This window comes from Anopheles merus, chromosome 2L, assembly GCF_017562075.2.
Source record: "Anopheles merus strain MAF chromosome 2L, AmerM5.1, whole genome shotgun sequence".
In the NCBI taxonomy this organism is placed as follows: Eukaryota; Metazoa; Arthropoda; class Insecta; order Diptera; family Culicidae; genus Anopheles; species Anopheles merus.
This window is the reverse complement of record NC_054083.1, coordinates 51454228-51471984: the sequence shown is the minus strand read 5'-3', so window position 1 is coordinate 51471984 and position 17757 is coordinate 51454228. Positions and strand designations below refer to the sequence as shown.

Here is a 17757-nt window from a genome sequence, read left to right as displayed (position 1 = left end):
GGCTGTGCGCTCTCATGCTTCTCTTAAATGATCTCGATCGTGTACGTCGGTTTTGTTCCTTTTTTTTATAAAGAATAGGCACCATCTTCAGGCGGCCGATCCGCTTCAATCAAGCATTTATTGTGTGGTGCAATTGCATCGTTACTTTGGCGTAGTGTGTGGTGCAGTACAGTGTTTCGATGGACTTGGAAAGCCGCACCACTTGAAGATGATCACGCACCTGCTGTATGGCGGTTTTCTTTCGAAATGTCAAGTCAATAAAACGCGTGGGGACGCAAGGTGAGATCAGAGTGTGAGTGTGAGGGGCACCAACTGGTCAGGCGACTTGTTCTGTATCCACTACACGATCGAAGTTTCATTCACATCCACCAAACCCCGATTTTGCATCATCCTAATGGCAATGGCAATGCTTTTTTGGCGGTGGTGGTGGAGGTGGTGTTCGCTTCCTACGCGATCAAAATTAGCTTGACCGACAAGCGTGCAGCGATGGTTCGATGATGCTTATTAAAAATTGCCCCGCTTCACCCCCCAACTGCTTGGACACCCAAGCGTAGAAGCACAGCGGGAGTGGGTGTGAAGTTTCGCAGCAGCGTTTCAAAACGATTCCAAAACGCGATTTATGCAATTATCGGTGCTCATGCCGGCGGTCGGTGTATGGTTGTCAAAGGCCCTGTCAGCGATGATAGAATTTCGGAATCGTTCGGAGCGGTTAGAGCTGTTGACGGGAGGAGGGGTGAGATGCGATGATTGGAAAATTTAGATATCTCTTCAAGCAAGGATGATGGTGGTGGTGGTGATTTCACAAAAGGTGTCATTTTGTTTACATTTTTTGCTCGTTATTATTGAGCAATTTAAGCTAAAAGCCTTCTCATTTGATATGCACTAAGCAATGAGGAAATGCTTATCACAGACGGCTAGAATTTACGACCCGTCAGTGTGAAGGACATCAATAAGAGTCGTTCATCACTCATATCTTGACATCCAAAATTGTAATGACTAAATTGGATCACATCTGCGGAAGCTTTCAACTCCTTCCTTAATTGTAATAGAAAAACTAGATCCCGGTTGTCCGGTGTTACTCTAATAACATGACCCAAAGCTCATGATGTGGACAACTGAGCGACTTCTCAAGACTTACACTGGGAGAACATGGAGATTTTTCCCTTATGCCGCGATGCTCTCGACATTCCATTAAACCTCACGTTCTCACATTTACACGAGGGTTTTACGTACAAATAGCAAACATTCCTCCATCTCCAAAGGTGCATTTTTGTGTGATGGATGCTGGTAAGCTTTGCTCGCTCTCCTCTAACCTCCCTTAAGATCATCAATGTTGAGAATGTTTCTCATTTGTGCACCAGCGAAGAAGAGAGCATCAGCTTTGCTGTACTAAAAACTACAAGAGAGTATGATTATGTGAGAAAGAAGAGAGTGCATTGAGAGACTGGTTGTACTAATCTAGCAGCTTTGGCTTAGTCCAGGAGTGTCAAACACCACCGTGGTACTGATTGATTTGTATAATACTTTTGTTGTAATTTCAGAATTTGCTTACATATCTTCAAACTCGTTGTAACAAAGCCAAACAATTGTACAATGATAATAAAAACAACAAAAAGGAAAAATCCTAAACAAAGTTTGACATCCCTTACTTACCCCTAGCGCAACGCTAAGGGAGCATGCTCATGCACTACTCCATCGCGCAACACGCTGCTGGGACGCTCTAGCCGCGCTCCATCACGCGCTTGAGCATTTAGTACAGTTTCGCGCATGACGGCGTGCGCACACGCTTGTCCGTGGCTCTCATTCCCGCCCCGTGTTTGGCCATTCGACCGTGTTGGCGATCACTAGATCACAGTTAACGTGACCTTCCGTGACTCCCCGTCGTGGTAGGCTTTGCTCTGCTCTGCTGTGCCCTGCGGTGTTTCTGTGTGTTTGTGTGTGCGTTATTCAGCACCACAAAAGAAGTTCGCTTGTGTCGCCCCATCCAGCGGGGCACGATCGAACGAAAAAACAAAGCATGACCGCCAAAGGGGGGGGGTGCTGGTTTGCGCTGACTGAGAAGACAGAGAATGGAGTTTTTTGCAGCGTTCCAAGTGAAGTTGTATTTGTTGATCGTGTGCGTAGGTTGTGTGTTTTGGTTCGCTTTTGGTCGCTGCTGAGGGGGTTGAATTCTGCGCGTTTGTGTCTGCCCCCGTAAAATGTGTTTGTCCCCATGTCCAGCGTGTCTGACTAACGTCATCGCTGGTCCGGGAATCGCCCGCCCAAACGCTAAGCTGCAAATGTGCGTGACAAATCCAGTTCTCTTCCTGCTCTGTGCTACGAAAACCAGAATTAAGCCTCAACGACACGCTCTGTTCAGCGTTCAATCGGTTGTGTGTGTTTTTCCATGCCAAAATAGCTCTCCATGTGTGGTTGTGTGCGTGTCTAACATGCATTGTGCAGCGCATAGTGCACCCCAGCCGTGTGTGGCTATGCAAAAGCATGCTGATGATGGGTTGACGATTATGATCGGTTTCAGTTTTTGTTTCGAAACACCGAGTTCCCCCAATCGGGAACGAAGCGGAACGAGCATAGCGTTTGTGTGTGTGTGTGTGTTTCTGTGTGTTTGAGGTGTAAAAGAGTTACCATTCGGGGGCAAATGGTGGGATGAGTGAAGCAACCAAAACGAAACGACGGTGTGTGCAATGGTAGAAATATAAAAGTCCGATAAATAAAACCAGAAGTACCGGATTGCATCAAGCGGTTGGCGCCTCCCGATCGCATCACGATCGATAGGAAGGAGAGTCTAAAAAAAACCCCCGGCATCTACCTCCACAGCCTGACATAATAATAAGGCGTCTTCGTCTTCGGTGCTTGTAAAACGAACGGCAAAGTGGTGATGTTCGTTGCTTCCAATTGAGTGGTCCAACATCCGAATGCTCACTCTGTGTACCGATAAGCACTGTGATAAAAAAGTGATCCTTCAATTTACATTTCGCGTGTCACAAAACGAACGAAAACTCGCAGGGGGTTTCCCCAGTGTGTAACACCTTACTATTAATTTAATAAACCACATAACCTCACGCGAGTGAAATCGCACTGAATTGTTTGCCGGACAATCGAATTCTCCTCCGTTTTGTGAGGTGTTTTTGGGGTGCAACAGTTGCAGCGGCGGGGTTTTTGCACCCACATCAAACACCGGTTCGCGCTTTGGCTGTTGTGATTTCCTCTTACGTGAAAACGAAAGTAAATAAGTAATAATTTGTGATGTGTGACGATCAGAGGCAGGCTTAGTTGTAGTTGCAGTACTATGACTCCGCCACTACTTCCTCCAGTGAAAACTGGTATTTCTTTGCAACAACGAGTGTAACGACCTTAAGAGGAGAAAAAATGCAGTAAAAAGTATTTGTTATAAAGCACAAAAGTTCTCCCTTTTAGACCCACCATTGCGCCATCTAGCGGGGGAACGAAGGAAAAGCTTCAATGTAGGATAATTGAATCACCTAATTGAGCGTTGAACACACTGAGTGAGCCCGCCGCCGAACTGGGTGATATAACCGTTAAAATATTTTGTACCATAATTTACATGCATCATTAGTTTTCCTGTGTCGCCGTCGCCGCTGCGACAGTGTGAGGAAGACGAAGGGGAGAACCTTAGCAAATGGTCGGCGCTCTTGCAGCAGCCGCGTCGGAAAAGGAAACGACCCCGTAATGGGGAATGTTACCGATGGTGTGGCCTTATTATTAAACGATATTTTAGGTGAACCACATGGTGGACGGTGGTTTCCCTTCTCGAAACCGCCATAACTGGGTCGGTCTCCATTCCGTGGCGCATTTTTGAGATCCCATTCTTGAAGGGCCGGAAACTGTGCTGGAATGAAATGGTTTCAATTGACATTTTGTTATTCTTTTTAGCTGAAAATACACGACTGTGTTAAAAAAAATCACGAACACATATATTTGAACAACATTTTGGACGTTTGCTTTGCAATGTGGCTTAATTAGCACTTCCTCTTTTCTTCTATTGAAGGTCGCCAAGATTAGCCACAACAACGGCGACACAGCGCACACTGCTTTGCGGCTTGTGGCAATTAACGTCAGGAGTTAAGCAAACGGGTTTACGTTTTATTTACTCGCAGACTTGCTGCTGGCCGGAGTAAGCAAGCAAGCAAGCAGCTTTAATTAGAGATGCTTGGCATGTTGGAGCTATTTTAAACCGCTGTCGAAGTCGCCAGTCCTGCCAAACATTCTTCCCAATCCCGGCTCTCCAATCACAACACGGTGGGGGCTGGTTGGCATTTTGACCCCCTCGCCAACCGGATATGTTGGGTCATGTTTGTACCAAATTGCAGTCCCAGCACAGGCAGCAAGCTTCCTGCTTTTTTAGCTATTCACCACCACCGCCACCACCACCACTCCCGGTTCCTTCCCCTAAAACGTGTGAACATCACACATGAACGCGAGAAGAGATAGTTAGTTAATGCTCAGTGAATGTAATGTGGCGAAAGCAATGACTTTCGGCGTTTGTAATGTGCAATAGAGGAGATATTTTGGGGCGTAGGAAATTCAACTACTCGCTTGGTTAATTCAATTCCCAACCATTGGATGCTTGTGACTTCAAGATTTGAAGCTTTAATCACGCACAGCTTGAATTTGGGAAGAAGTACACACGTCTGGAAACCGCAATCGTTAAGCGTCGTCGACTCCTGTAACCACCGGTCGTTGTACAGTGTGTGTGTGTGTGTGTGGATTCAAGGCAAACACGAAAAACTTGTTCTGCATCTGCTCTGTCCCCCCCCCCCCCCCCCTGTCGGGTAATAAGAAGTGTACAAAACGAATACCGATTTGCTACAACTTTGTGTACTGTTGCTACGTCTCGATCGGCGCTCGATTGGCGGGCTGAGCCTCATACAACGGGGCACGGGAATTCGATTTCGATGAAGCGGCAATGCTCATGCCCGTCTTGGGCGACTGACATCTTAATGGAAAGGTCAAACGTCTCTACAGGAAGATAGACAGGCAGGCAGACAGGCAGTGAGGCAGACGCTGTGAAGAGATTACATTATCTCGACAGAACAAAGCCGTTCTTGTGTGGTTGAGGTTTTTGATTCCGGCTGAGCCAAAGTTCCTCATGATTTCCTGAACCGAACTCCCCTTCCAAAAAAAGAGGTTTGGCCTGGGCTTGGGAAGGCTCCATTAGATGCCCGAAGCATGGCGGCTTCATCGTTTACCGTACTTTATGATGTCCAATTGACAATGGGATGCACTGTGTGATGTAAGGCGTCTCTGCAGTACCACGGCTCGATCATGCGTGTCTCTAATGCGCGCAGAAAGCGTAAGAAAAGGGGAAACAACCAATGCAACCGAAAGATCGAAAGTGCATCCAAGCAGCCAAGGCGAAAGCATTCCAAACTGCGGGGGCTCCCGGGTATGCCACCCAACCCAGCAGCAGCAGCAGCGCAGTGGTGTTGCGTCGTCAGGGATCGTTGGTCCAACCGTTTGAGCGTTGCAGAGGCCATAAAGGCCCCCCATGACTGGCGATGATGCACCACACTCCCCGATAATGGACGAGGGTTGACCCTTGGCTTAGGGTTTGTTGATTACTTTATGCCCTCTTCCTAAGAGCGTTTGTGTGCCCGAGCTCCACAGCACCATCTAACGACTGTTTGTCATCCACTTTGCTGTAAAGACAGGCGACTTAAGCTCCAATAAAAGCGAAAACAGCGCTTGTATGAGTCATCTTGTGTGGCTATATAGATCAGGTTTCCTTTAACGTATCATCCATGGTAAGGCTTTGTGTGTTAGTGTGAGTTTGTGTGTACTTGAGCTCCAATTTTTATGCGAGTTTTGTAGCCTGCAAACTACGCTAGACCAAACACCTCGCCCCCTCCGTAGTTGGGCTACCACGGTGCGCGTTTTTGCGTACGAGCTGGTTCTGTTTGTCGTCTTGGAACCGGTTTCTTGACAGTACCGCCGCTAACTTGCCGACTCGTTCGGCTGCGATGTACTCAGGCCCTAGCCTTCGGGCGAGAAAAAGAACATCCAACCGCACAAACACACACTCACACTGCCGTCTTTGCCTCTTCCATGGTCACCGTCATCAGCATCAGCAGCAGCGGCGGTATAAGTTTCGGCTGCGACTTCGACACGCATTGTCACGACCTTTAGGATATCAGCGCACCGTTATGCAATCATTCGTCATCCGATCCATTCTCTTCGTAGGCAAATGTAACACGGAACGGAAGCGCGCCATCTGGTGCGGGCGCCATGAACCGATGTCTGCCTCATCCTCCACCTTTCGTAGGCCTTTCGCGCAGGGTAATGATATACCATAACCCGCGCATTGCTGATGATGATACCCTTTTCCTACGCGCTTCAAGGTTAATCGCGATCGAATGGAGACACGCGGGCTGTGTGCCATTAAAAACCCGCACGAAGCGGCCAGGTTTTGGTTGTTGTTTTTGATTTTACTATAATTGACTACTGCTACTTCCAGCACCCTGTTCCCGAGAAGGTGTGTTTGTGAATTTGTCACAATGGATGGTCTCCATGGGTGCTGTTGGGAGGGTGCGTGAACACGAACGGTGCTGGCTGTGGATTATGCACATCCACAGGCCATTCCGTTGCCAAATCTTGACATTATTGGCGAAGATAAAGTTGGCTATTGTCTTTTGGCGTCTACAGGAATTATAAAACGATAAACTAGAAGATCTTGTGCCTGGTTGAGCTTCCCACCGAAAGTAAGCTGTCAAGTAAGATGCGTTGATCTCTGGGGCGTCTGGGAAAGGAAGTAGAATCATAAACAGACTCTGAAGGTTGCTAGTTTAGACATTCCGATTGCTCCACGTTCTAACGAGCTCAGGAACTGGAGGATCATCTACAGCGAAGGACATCTTTACGATTAGCTTTTGCGTGAGGAAGGAACACCGAACCTTGCTGAAAGATCTCAACAACATTTTGAAAGTTTCTCACCCTCGAAACGCAAAATTATCAATCATTCGAATCATTTCCTTCGGGTGGTTTCTTTATGCCAATTTTCCAAAAAATTTTTTTATTCAGGAGTAACGGTCCAAAAAGGCCGTATTGCTTATTTTTCCAAAATTTTAATCTTCCAAACATTTCCAATCGATCAACAATGGCGCTTGCTGCTGAGGGGATTTGCCCGGGGCCGCCAATTAGCACTTAAATTAAAAAATGATTATGTTCGCTTTTGTTTCACTCTTTCGAACCGTTATTCATGCCCCCTGCTCCTCCCCTCCCAAGGTTATGATAACAGCTTTTCCAATTTTCCACTTTTCCCGCCACACACAAATTCAATAAGTGTTTTATCAATTTGTTCAATAATTCATCAATTTGTGCGAGGGGAAATTTGGAACGCACAACTGCATCCCCTCGCACGAACGGAGAGAGGATGTGTGTTTATGTAATGATTGAAGTTACCTGTACGATCGTGCGCTCATCTATTGGTGCGATTTAAAGGAAGAAAAAAAGGCCCCACTGAACGATTCATTAGGTCCAATTTTGAACGCGCTTGGCGCTTTTGGCCCAATCGGTTCTAATTGTGGTTGATGATCGTAATGGTCTACACACGGCGATGCACCAATTGCCCATGCATTTCTCTCCCTTCGTGGCACTATGCCGCCGCCTCCGCCCCATTGTCTGTTGAGGGGTACTGCTCTTTAACATTTGTTTTGGACTATTTTCTATTCGCACAAGCAAACTTCGCCACGGCAGATGCATCATGTAACCCCTTAAATTGACCACTTTAGAGCGCAGGTTAGACACACTGTGGTCGAAGCGGCCACAGGTTAGACACACAAGCAAGCGGTGGTAAGACAAAACCAATCATGTTTCGGGATGCCCGATTGCGTGTGCATTTCAATGGTTCACAAGACACTGGAATGTGTTTCTTTAATGGGTTGTATCGTTGACGCACTTGTTGTGTAGTACGGTTGCTGGTGGTAGTTTTTACCCACGACACGCCACACGAAGACGACACACAAGGGGCGGTGTTGGGACAAACCCATCGGCGGCCCGTTTTACCGACGTAATTTGCTCGCTTTCTTCGCTAATCTAAAGCCACCCAGCCAGTCCCAATCCTCATCCTGCCCTCAGTGTTATGCAAGCGACCAGTCAATCGCTGGTGAAGACGAATCACAACATTCACAGCTGATGTTTTCGATTGACGAAACCACCCGCGTACGATTCGCGTGTGCGTGTGCCATGGGGGGAGGATCGGTCCAATAGACGGCCTTAAACTGTTCTGTTTGCTTCTAGGCGTAGTGCAGGCGTTAGACACTTGGTTGGAAAGTGCTCATAATAGTGCTTTTACAATGCTCTAGCGAGTAACGAGGTCTGTGTGAGGTGTGCAGCAAGTGTGCATTCCGTGGTCTGGTGCACCCAGCTGCACTCTCATGTGTGTGAGTGTGTGTGTGTGTGTGTGTGTGTGTGTGTGTGTGTGTGTGTGTGTGTGTGTGTGTGTGTGTGTGTGTGTGTGTGTGTGTGTGTGTGTGTGTGTGTGTGTGTGTGTGTGGTGTGTGTGTGTGTGTGTGTGTGTGTGTGTGTGTGTGTGTGTGTGTGTGTGTGTGTGTGTGTGTGTGTGTGTGTGTGTGTGTGTGTGTGTGTTGGTCGGTCGCGGTTATTACACCGATCAACCGCCGCCAACGTAACAATGCAAAACCCTCCATAGAGAGAGAGAGAGAGGGCAGGAGCTCCGACTGTTGTAATGTTACTAGCAGTGCGGCCCTTTACATCTAATCTTTTTCTCTATCTCTCCCTCTCTGTTTTGATTGCAATTAACAAAAGATAAAACTAAGCAAACGCACACACATATGCACCACCACCTGCATTTGCCGCAAATGGCATCGAGGTGGTGAGATCACCTGCGATCCAGTGCTTGTGGCTATGCAAATGCTTTTTCCCCCGCGCGATATCTGTTGACCTTCCGTTGTGTTTGCGCATACCTTCCGGTGCTACACACCAGAGGGCGTGTGCCGGTTCGGAATAGTAACCTCCGCCGAACTCTGTCATCCTACTGTTGTCAACGCGCGTTGATAGTCGTCCAACCGTGTGGTTGGGTTGCGAAAAGACCGCGTACCTTTGTCCCCGTACCCAGAAGACCGTACAATATGGAATAAAGAGTGTCCATTAGTCGGGGATGGGGTGCTTTTGAAACACTAAAAAACCGATCGTTGATGATGATAAGAGTGTGCTTAGTGGTCCAGTGATGATCGTGCTCGTTTTTATCACAGATCCGTTCCAGTTCGCAGGCGTTGGTGGGGAATGCTCTAGAATAAATCGCTTGGTCTCCAAGCAATATGGGTTTATGTGTAATTTTGTTGTCGTTTTCCTCTGGATTTCAAATTCCTCTCCATAAAGATCACTGATTTCGCTATCTAAGTGCTAGATTTTTCACTTTCTCCCGTTTATTATTTGCAACACCCAAACACAAATACGGGTCACTCTTCCGTTCCCCTGGAAAGACAGTTTTGCTTTCAATGTAGCCCTCCTTTTACATCGGGTATAAGGCGCGAAAGTCACACTTTTATGGCGACCATTCAATGTTAAACAGACCGCTCCAAACATCATAAAAAGATTTTGGATGCTCCAGAATGCAGCCAAACAACGCGAATGTACGCGCTAAATCTTGATCGTCAGTGGAACCACAGCCATTACTAAATGAGCTTATAAGGTTCCACTGTTGGAACTGTTCCCCACCTCACCTGAAGAGAAGAGATGCAATCTTTTCCCCACCTCCCGTAGCTTCTTCGTTTGAATAATAATTAAAAAAAACTTAATTAAGAAACCTTCGCCTCCGCCAGCAGGGTACGAAAAACCAACACGGTTTTTTGTAATGGCGCGCCGTATGCCTGCCGGATTGTGTGTGTGTATGGCCGACGACGGTAGCCGGCGGTTAATCGAAAATTCAAATCCGCCGAAAATTGCTACCATTTTTTGGTTTACGTCGGTTGGTGGTTTTTTGGTAGCTTGGGGCGCTTGCGCAGTAGCTTGGCTTTACTTGCACAAACGCCGTGCTTATTTGAAACTGGAGCTTACCGCGTGCGCAAAAGCAAAAGCGCTGCTCGAATGGTGGTGGTTGGCTCGAGCTGTGTGGCGGTGACGCGCAGTGGCGGTTTCAAGCTTCTTCCACCACCACCTGCAACTCCTGCTGACCTTCGTGCGGTGTCAAAATAGAAAACTGTTTTCGTAATTGACGAATTCAATGCAAACCACCACCACCGCCATGATGAGACCTCTCGCCCTCCTCGTCGCTACCGGGTTGCTAGGCTACCGCTACCAGCAGTGCTAGGCAATAGTGCCCTGACGGATAAAGATTCGGGCTGAAGATGGTTAATGGTGTGAACGAAATTAATAAATAGGAATACACATCTGTGAGTTCACGTCACAATCGCTTTATGTCGGTGTAAAAGTTATGCTTGGGTTTTTTTTTTGCTGGTAAAATGGTAAATTTACAGGCGGAAATATAAAATCAGTGCGCACACCGTTCCGATAGTAAACGCTTGGGGAGGGGTTGGCTTGCTGCGACCACAAAACGATCATTCCGGTCGGTCCGTCTGTGCTTGCTGTGGACCAGCATGGCTCTCCCAGCGCACACAGGTGGAAGCTTTGCAATCACACAGAAAAAAAAACAAAAAACAATCCCATCCCGTGATCATCGAGCTCTCTCGTATCCTCCGCCTATCCCCCCGCTTTGATCATTATTGTTGGGGGGGGGGGGCGGTTTTTTTACGAACAGAACCGCGTAATAATCGAATGATTGCCTTTAAATTGAAGTCACGTCAGACTGTGTTTTGTAGTTGTTTGTTTCCGGTAGCCCCGCAAAAATGGCCTTTTTCCGCCGGGCGAATGGCGAAAAGCGATAGAGAGAGTGCGCGAGAGAGCCTTTGCGATTATGCAAGCGCGCCCTGACAATCAACCGAAGCGACGAAAAGCAGCAACAGCAGCATCTAAAAAAAGTGTATGACACAATCTCCTGATACAATAAGCTGTGATTTGTTTTTCACTCCCATCAAACGCTCCAAAATTGACAGTTAGTGTTGTGTGGGAGCTGGGCAGGGGGTGTAGAGTAATTTAAATAGTATCAGTTTTGCTTCTTTTTCTGATCGCTCCAGGTCCGTGAACGATCGATGCGACGTAGTCAGTAGTTGTGTGTTGCAAATCCCCTGTCATTTGGGTGCTTTGGTGCTGTCCGTCTGTGTTTGATCACTAAGATCGGTTAATCTCTTCCCCCATTAAATGAGGCTCAATTTTCGGTTTACAAGCATTTTTATTGCGCTATCCCCCCAACATCTCAAAGGATGAAAACCGAACATTTCGGAAACCAAAACCATAACATTATGGTGTGTAATAAAATTATCCGGATCTCACTTTATGACCGATCGGACGTGATCGCTAAATTATTGTACTCCCTTCAAACTTTGGCGTGTGTGTGTGTGTGTGCATTTCAGGGTGAAAGTCTTTATGACACTCCATGTATTTTCTTCGGCTTCCCCCCAAAAAGAGAGCTACTCCAGCTTCGCGAATGATACGGTCGTGGGTGCGTACAAATTAGCTGCGCAAAGGGCCCCCCGGGCTAATGACGCGTTTGCATTTCAATCACTTTCACTGTACCATTCGACAACACAGCAATCGTTCCGGCAAAGGAAGACAAAAATGGTGTGCAATTAGGGTGATATCGTGTACAGTGTATCACACGCTTAAGAGAGAAGTTACACACTTGTTCCCTTAGGTCGTACAAGAAAGTCTGGCGCTAACTGATCGTCACGGGGCTTTTAGGGTTAAGTTGTGTTGCGGGCGTTGTGTGGATGTTTGTGGGACTTTTAATCGATATTCGAACCAGATCAAAGTTGAACTAGGTGATCAACCAGAGGCAGAGTGAGTGTAGTACTTTCGCCCGGAGGAAAAAGGTTACCCAGTCAGTCCAGAGGTTGACACAGTGTGTGCCGTGCGGAAGTGAATCGAATCGAATCGATTTCCTGCAACTCTCCCACACAACAACAACGGAACTTTGTCTTGATTGGACTTTTAATGAGAATTTCTAGTTCAATTTGTTGTGTGCGTCCAATGTTTGTTACAAGATATGTAATCTTCACGTTCTAGATTGAGAGGAGAGGGTTAAGCTTCCGTTCCGTTTTACTAAAAGACACCTGTGAGTGAGCGAGAAAAGTGAGTGTGAGTGATCGTTGCGGGTGCATCCGGTTCACGATGCTCGATACCCAATGCCACCACCATCGTCAGCCACTCAGCAGCAGGAACGGAAACCCTGCGCAAGAATGGCGCTAGGGTACGTCCACTCCTCCGTACCGCTGCCGTCCTCATCATCTTCACCCAGTGCCGTCGGTACAGTGCCCCGCAAGCGACGACCTCGTGCCGTTGGGGAAGTGTTCGTTTCCTCCACATCCACCGTGTATCTGTACGATCCGAATGATCCACTCTCGAAACAATCGACGTCAAACGGACAATCCGTTTCACCCTTAAACGATACCGCTACCTCCCCAAGGCACAACGATGCGCAGCTGTGCCCAGTGTACGAAAACTTTGCAACCGAAACGACACAGCGGAATTTTCGAGCAGTTTCCCGCAGTGCCGTACCGGTTCTGCCCCTTACAGTGGTGCGTGTTCGACAGCCAGAACGTTCTGTGGCCAGCGGTTTGGACGGCGAGCCTGCAAAACCACCGGAAGTACCGCCGCGAAGGAAACATGCAGCGGCACGGGCCGCTGTGGTGAAACCAGATGCCGAGGAGTCGAGGAGTGAGGAAAGCGATCGGTTTGAATTGCAATCCGTGTCCACGTTTCTTGGTGAGTGTGTATTTCTAATGTTTTGGTAAAACAATTCCCCAATGTTTGTTGTAACACAAGCAAACAAACAAACAAACAGCAACGACAGCCACTGATAAGAGAGAGCGTTCTTCTGTAATTAGTTGTTTGACATTGAGATTTGTCCTGGGAAGCTCTCGGCGCTACTTGAGGCTCTCGATGAGTCTCACTGTGTTCTCAGTTTTAATGCAATTTCCTCAACAAAAGCAGTGTGTCGTGGTCTGCATCATGTGGTGGAAGTGGCCTCTTCTCGCTATTCTCTGTGCCTCCATCGCACTCTGTACCGATTGTCCCAATCGCGCCAGCAATGGATACTGTGTGGTGGAAAACATTACCGAACCCTACAACCCAGCGATCTTTCCACCGGACGAACGTTTGGTGTGGATTCGGAACAGCACGATCCCGGTATTCAATCGATCCCTCTTTACGCCACTCGCCCACGCTGAAAACCTCATGATCCATCGGCTGCAAATAGAGCAGCTCGAGCTGGCCGGTTGTGATAAGCTCGACATTCTGTTCGCTTCCTACAACGCGATCGATCGTGTCAGTGCGGACGAAGGTTTGCCGCTACGGCAGCTGCACCTTTACCAGAACCGTCTCACCGACGTGAGTGCACTGCGAGCACTCACCGAAATCGAGCAGCTTTATCTGCACGAGAATCTGCTCGAATCGTTACGCCTCGATACGTTCGCACCGATGCGGCAGCTCAAGATACTCACCCTGCAGCGCAATCGGTTGCGCACGATCGCGACCGGGACGGGTAACAAGCCGCTCGTGATGCCACGACTCGAGCAACTCTTTCTGCAGTTCAATCAGTTGCCCCATCTCGATACCGGACTGTGGCGTATGGAGCGGCTCCGTGTGCTGGACGTCAGTCACAATCAGCTCGCCTACCTGTTGACGTTTCTGGAGGAGCTGCCGGCATTGCGTACGCTCGGACTGCACCACAACCCCTGGCACTGTGGGTGGTTGTTTGGGATGCTGGAACGGTTGGGTGCACGGGAGTTGGACACGGACGCGGATGGGTTGATTGGAATCGATGAGGAAGCGTCCTGTCCGGGGCTACGGTTGGAGGATCGGCTGTGCTGTAGCGAGAATGCGACCAGCCCCGATCCGGTACTGCTTCTGGTCAGCCGTACCGGGATCGTCGATGAGCTGCAGCAGCAGGTTCGTGGTGCAAAGCGACGTGTTGAAACGCTCGAAGAGGCACAGCGCAAGCAGAGCCACCAGTTCGGTGAGCTGGCCGGACGATTGGCTGCAATAGAGCGTCTCTGTACGGAACGATCGAACGATACTCCATGACGGTTTCAATTTAAATTAGAAAGTAAAATAAAGAGAACAACTATTTGAACAAGTTAAAAACGCTTTTAATGCAGTGTTGTAACTCGTCTTCTTCCATTACTCATCAAGCTTCTGATTCATCCATGGCGACGCATCTGATAGGAATAGGCACCGAATCGAGATGCTCGAACGCGATCGTACATCTCTTTCGAGTTGCGTGGAATCACCTCCTCGATTACTCGGTACGCATCATCAACCCGTACCGTCAGATCTCCAGCCCGTCGGTGCAGCGAATTCTCCTGCTGCTGGGCCTCGGCTAGCTGATCCTCCAGATGGTCGATCCGCTCCCCGTACCGCCGTATGCGCTTATCGCGCTCGCTCGTCTCGTACACATAGTTCTGCACCTTGCGCCGAAGCGACTCGATACTTGTCTTGATGCGCCCAATGCTGTCGCCAATCGTTTGCTGACGCACGGCGTCTAGCGTGGGCTTAGGGCGCACTGCACGCTCATGCAGCTCGTCGATCGATTGCCCCAGCTCGATCACGGCACGCTCGATACGCTCCTCGAGCCGCTCGAGCTGAGCCGTCTCCGTGTCCAGTGCGTGCCGTAACCGTACCAGCTCGCGCTTGATCTCGTCCTGATCCTGTGCCACCGGGCCCATCAGCTTCGCGCGCAGATCGTGCCCACGTTCGGTGATGAGGTTTAAATCTGCATCCTCCACCTGATCGTACGAGTACTGTACCAGCTCGTACCGTCGGCGAAGCTCGTTCAGCTGCTCCCAACGGCTACCGAATGGGTCCTTGTCGTTGAGCTCCTGGTCCAGTGCCCGCTCGTAGCAACAGATCCCGTCGAGCGATTTCATCTGCTCCCGATCGCACCGGGCAGCTGGGTCCGCATCTTTCACAGCAATGCCACGCTTACGCAGCACCAACTGTGCCTCACTCAACCACGCACACTGCCAATCGTTCCCGGCGTAGGAAACTTCCAGCAGTGCACCGAACTGACTAAGCTGGTGCGCCTCGTCAAGCAGCAGGTAGAGATCATTGTTCGACAGATCGAGCGATACGAGCGATGGCATCTCCCAGCCACTGATGTTCACCGTTATCAGTCGATTGGAAGCCAACGAGAGGTGCTTGAGCTTTAGCAGCTGCACGCCCTGATAAATGGCTCGGGCTGGGGCGCGTGTAGTAGGCTCCACCACGATCAATCCGTTGCGGGCAAGTGACAGACTCTGTAGCTGTCCCAGTCCCGTGAACGAGTCGAGTGCTACCTGCTCCAACCGGTTGCCTTCCAGCGAGAGATACTTTAGCTCGTTGAACGATTGTCCAAACAATGGGACGCTGCTTAGCTCGTTGTCATCCAGCCGCAACGAACGTAGCCGATGTTCAACTCCAATGGATGCAAAATCTAGCGCGCGAATGGAGTTGTTACGGGCGGACAGTTGCTCCAGATTGCTCCAAATGTACATCTTCCGAATGCCCATTGCGTCCACGGTGAGATCCTGCACCTGCGGGAACTGACGTGCAAGCTGGCGCGTAAAGTCCGGAATAAAACCGTTCACCATCGTCAGCGCTACGTAACGCATATCGAACGAGAAGCTAGCATCCTCGATATCTGCCACCGTGCCCAGGATGACGTCACGCACTAGACAGGTTGCCTTAATGACAGGCGTGTCGGAAGTATCGCATCGATACGTTACCAGTGCGTAAGATGCCGGTGCGCACGTAGAAAGTAACATGAGAGCTAAAATTCTGAAAAGAGAAGCAGTTGCGTGAGTATGTAAATCACCGTCAGAAGTGATCTTAGACCTCATCCACTACTACTTACCGTGTGATCGTCATCGTCTTTTTTTCGCTTACACTCCTCGATCCGAACCGATCTGTCTAACCGTTAAACCCATACTAAAAGTATGAACCTGTACGATCCTGCACCACACACCATCTGATAATGCAACTTTGATTGAGATCAAAGATCAAATGAAAAGAAGTAAAAACACACATCTGTTGTTTTGCATCTCGCTTATCAGCGCTATGCTTATGATGCATTTCAATGCATTTTTATTCAAATAAATCGCTCATGAACAGCAAACAATGTTTCACCGCCCTCTAGGTGGTAGGCTTCTGCTTGACATGCTCGCGCAGCATGGCCAACATTGAGCTGAGCTCCTTCAGCTTGTGCTCCCCACGCTTGACGGCCGTGCGGAACTCGTGCTTGGCCACAACGGTCATGTAGGAAAACTGTGACTGGTTGTCCTTCAAGCCTTTGAGTAGTGCATTGTTTTCCTCAAGCTTTTGCTCCAACTCCGCCAGCTTCGATTCTACTTTGTCGATACTTTCTTTGGAACAAACGCATTCATCACACTGTGCAGCCTTTGCCACGGGTTCTGCTGCAGGCATTTCATCCGTAGTAGGTGTTTCTTCCTCGTCCATTGTTTCTGGTTTTGGAGTAACCGGAACTGCCTCCTCATTACGCTTCTCATATGATTCCTTTAGTCCGCGAATCTTTGCTTCAAAATCGGCGATTGTTTTTTGCACCGTTTCATTAAACCTCGTCTCCATCTCGCCATACCGTTCCCGGAGCGTGTCAAACTTCGCCAGGTTCGTCTGCAACGTTTCCTCCGACGGCTGCTCCGCGTGTGTGCAGCAAATGGAGCTGTTGCGTATGCCGCCACAGTTAACATCACCATCCTTCACCGTGACATCGTTCTTTTCAAGCTGCTCCAACATCTGGTCCAGCTCGTGGCACTGCCATCGGTTGCCGGCGAGCGAAATGTCCGACAGCGCTTGAACGTTATCGAGTCCGCTCACCTTCGTCAAGTTGTTGGCGGATAGTTCCAGCAGCTCCAAATTCGGCAATGACCATGTGCGCAGATCCAACACGGTCAGCGTGTTGTTCTGGAGCGCCAGCACGCTCAGGGCGGGAAGTGATAGCTCACTAACGGTAGAAGCAATCACGTTGAGCCGATTGTAAGCAAGATACAACTTTTCAAGCTTTGGCATTTCAGCAAAGCAGGCCATGTCTAGCGTACTTAGAGCATTGCGCTCTAGATGGAGCTCTTTGAGGGCTACGAAAGCGCGCATACTTTCGACACTTTCCAGCTGATTGTCATTGAGGCGCAGTACCTCGACGCGATAGGCAGCTGGGGCAGCTTCTGGCACGTGCAGTGTCTTGATTCTGTTGTGCTCCGCCGATACGTACACGAAGCTGGGCGCGAAACAAAGCTCCTTCAGCCCGACGCGTCCGATTGAAACCTTTTCGAGTTTGGCGAACACACTTCGGCAGTGTTGCGTTTGCAGTGCCACAATGCTTCCTCCCTTGATGTTTAGAATTGTTTTGTCCTCTATATCTACCAGCTTCAACTTGTGGCTCGCATCTTCCAGCTTAACAACGTTAAGGAAGCATGTTTTCGGTCCCGCTGTGGCACATTTGTAAACGATTTCTTCCTCACTTTGGCTGGCAGCGAAAACAACACCAGCGTAACAGGCTAGCAAGCTAAAACGATTAAAAAGGAAACGAAAAATCAATGAAGGAATGAAGAAAGGATGTTTTACCCTTTCAACCTACCCCACGGTGATGTGGTAGCGCAACAGCATACTGTGTTCTGTCTTCGCTGAGCGATTAAAGCAGACTGACGCAGGATTTAACCTGTTTCAAATTGT

The 17757-nt window shown here is 48.9% G+C and overlaps 4 protein-coding genes across 7 annotated transcripts in view; 2 read left to right on the top strand and 2 right to left on the bottom strand.

Moving 5' to 3' along the window:
- LOC121594206 overlaps nt 1-17757 on the top strand; it is a 64633-nt gene that overhangs the window by 38817 nt on the left and 8059 nt on the right. The window lies entirely within an intron of this gene.
- LOC121594215 (reticulon-4 receptor-like 2) lies at nt 12874-14196 on the top strand. The gene has a single exon (XM_041917270.1). It carries the CDS (start codon nt 12976-12978, stop codon nt 14116-14118), a length of 1143 nt encoding a protein of 380 aa, XP_041773204.1. The 5' UTR covers nt 12874-12975; the 3' UTR covers nt 14119-14196.
- LOC121594209 lies at nt 14195-15988 on the bottom strand. The gene is made up of 2 exons (XM_041917261.1): nt 15926-15988; nt 14195-15849 (listed from the first exon to the last, which is right to left on the bottom strand). Exons 1-2 carry the CDS (start codon nt 15937-15939, stop codon nt 14235-14237), a joined length of 1629 nt encoding a protein of 542 aa, XP_041773195.1. The 5' UTR covers nt 15940-15988; the 3' UTR covers nt 14195-14234.
- On the bottom strand, nt 16100-17755 carry LOC121594211. The gene is made up of 2 exons (XM_041917263.1): nt 17663-17755; nt 16100-17590 (listed from the first exon to the last, which is right to left on the bottom strand). Exons 1-2 carry the CDS (start codon nt 17689-17691, stop codon nt 16204-16206), a joined length of 1416 nt encoding a protein of 471 aa, XP_041773197.1. The 5' UTR covers nt 17692-17755; the 3' UTR covers nt 16100-16203.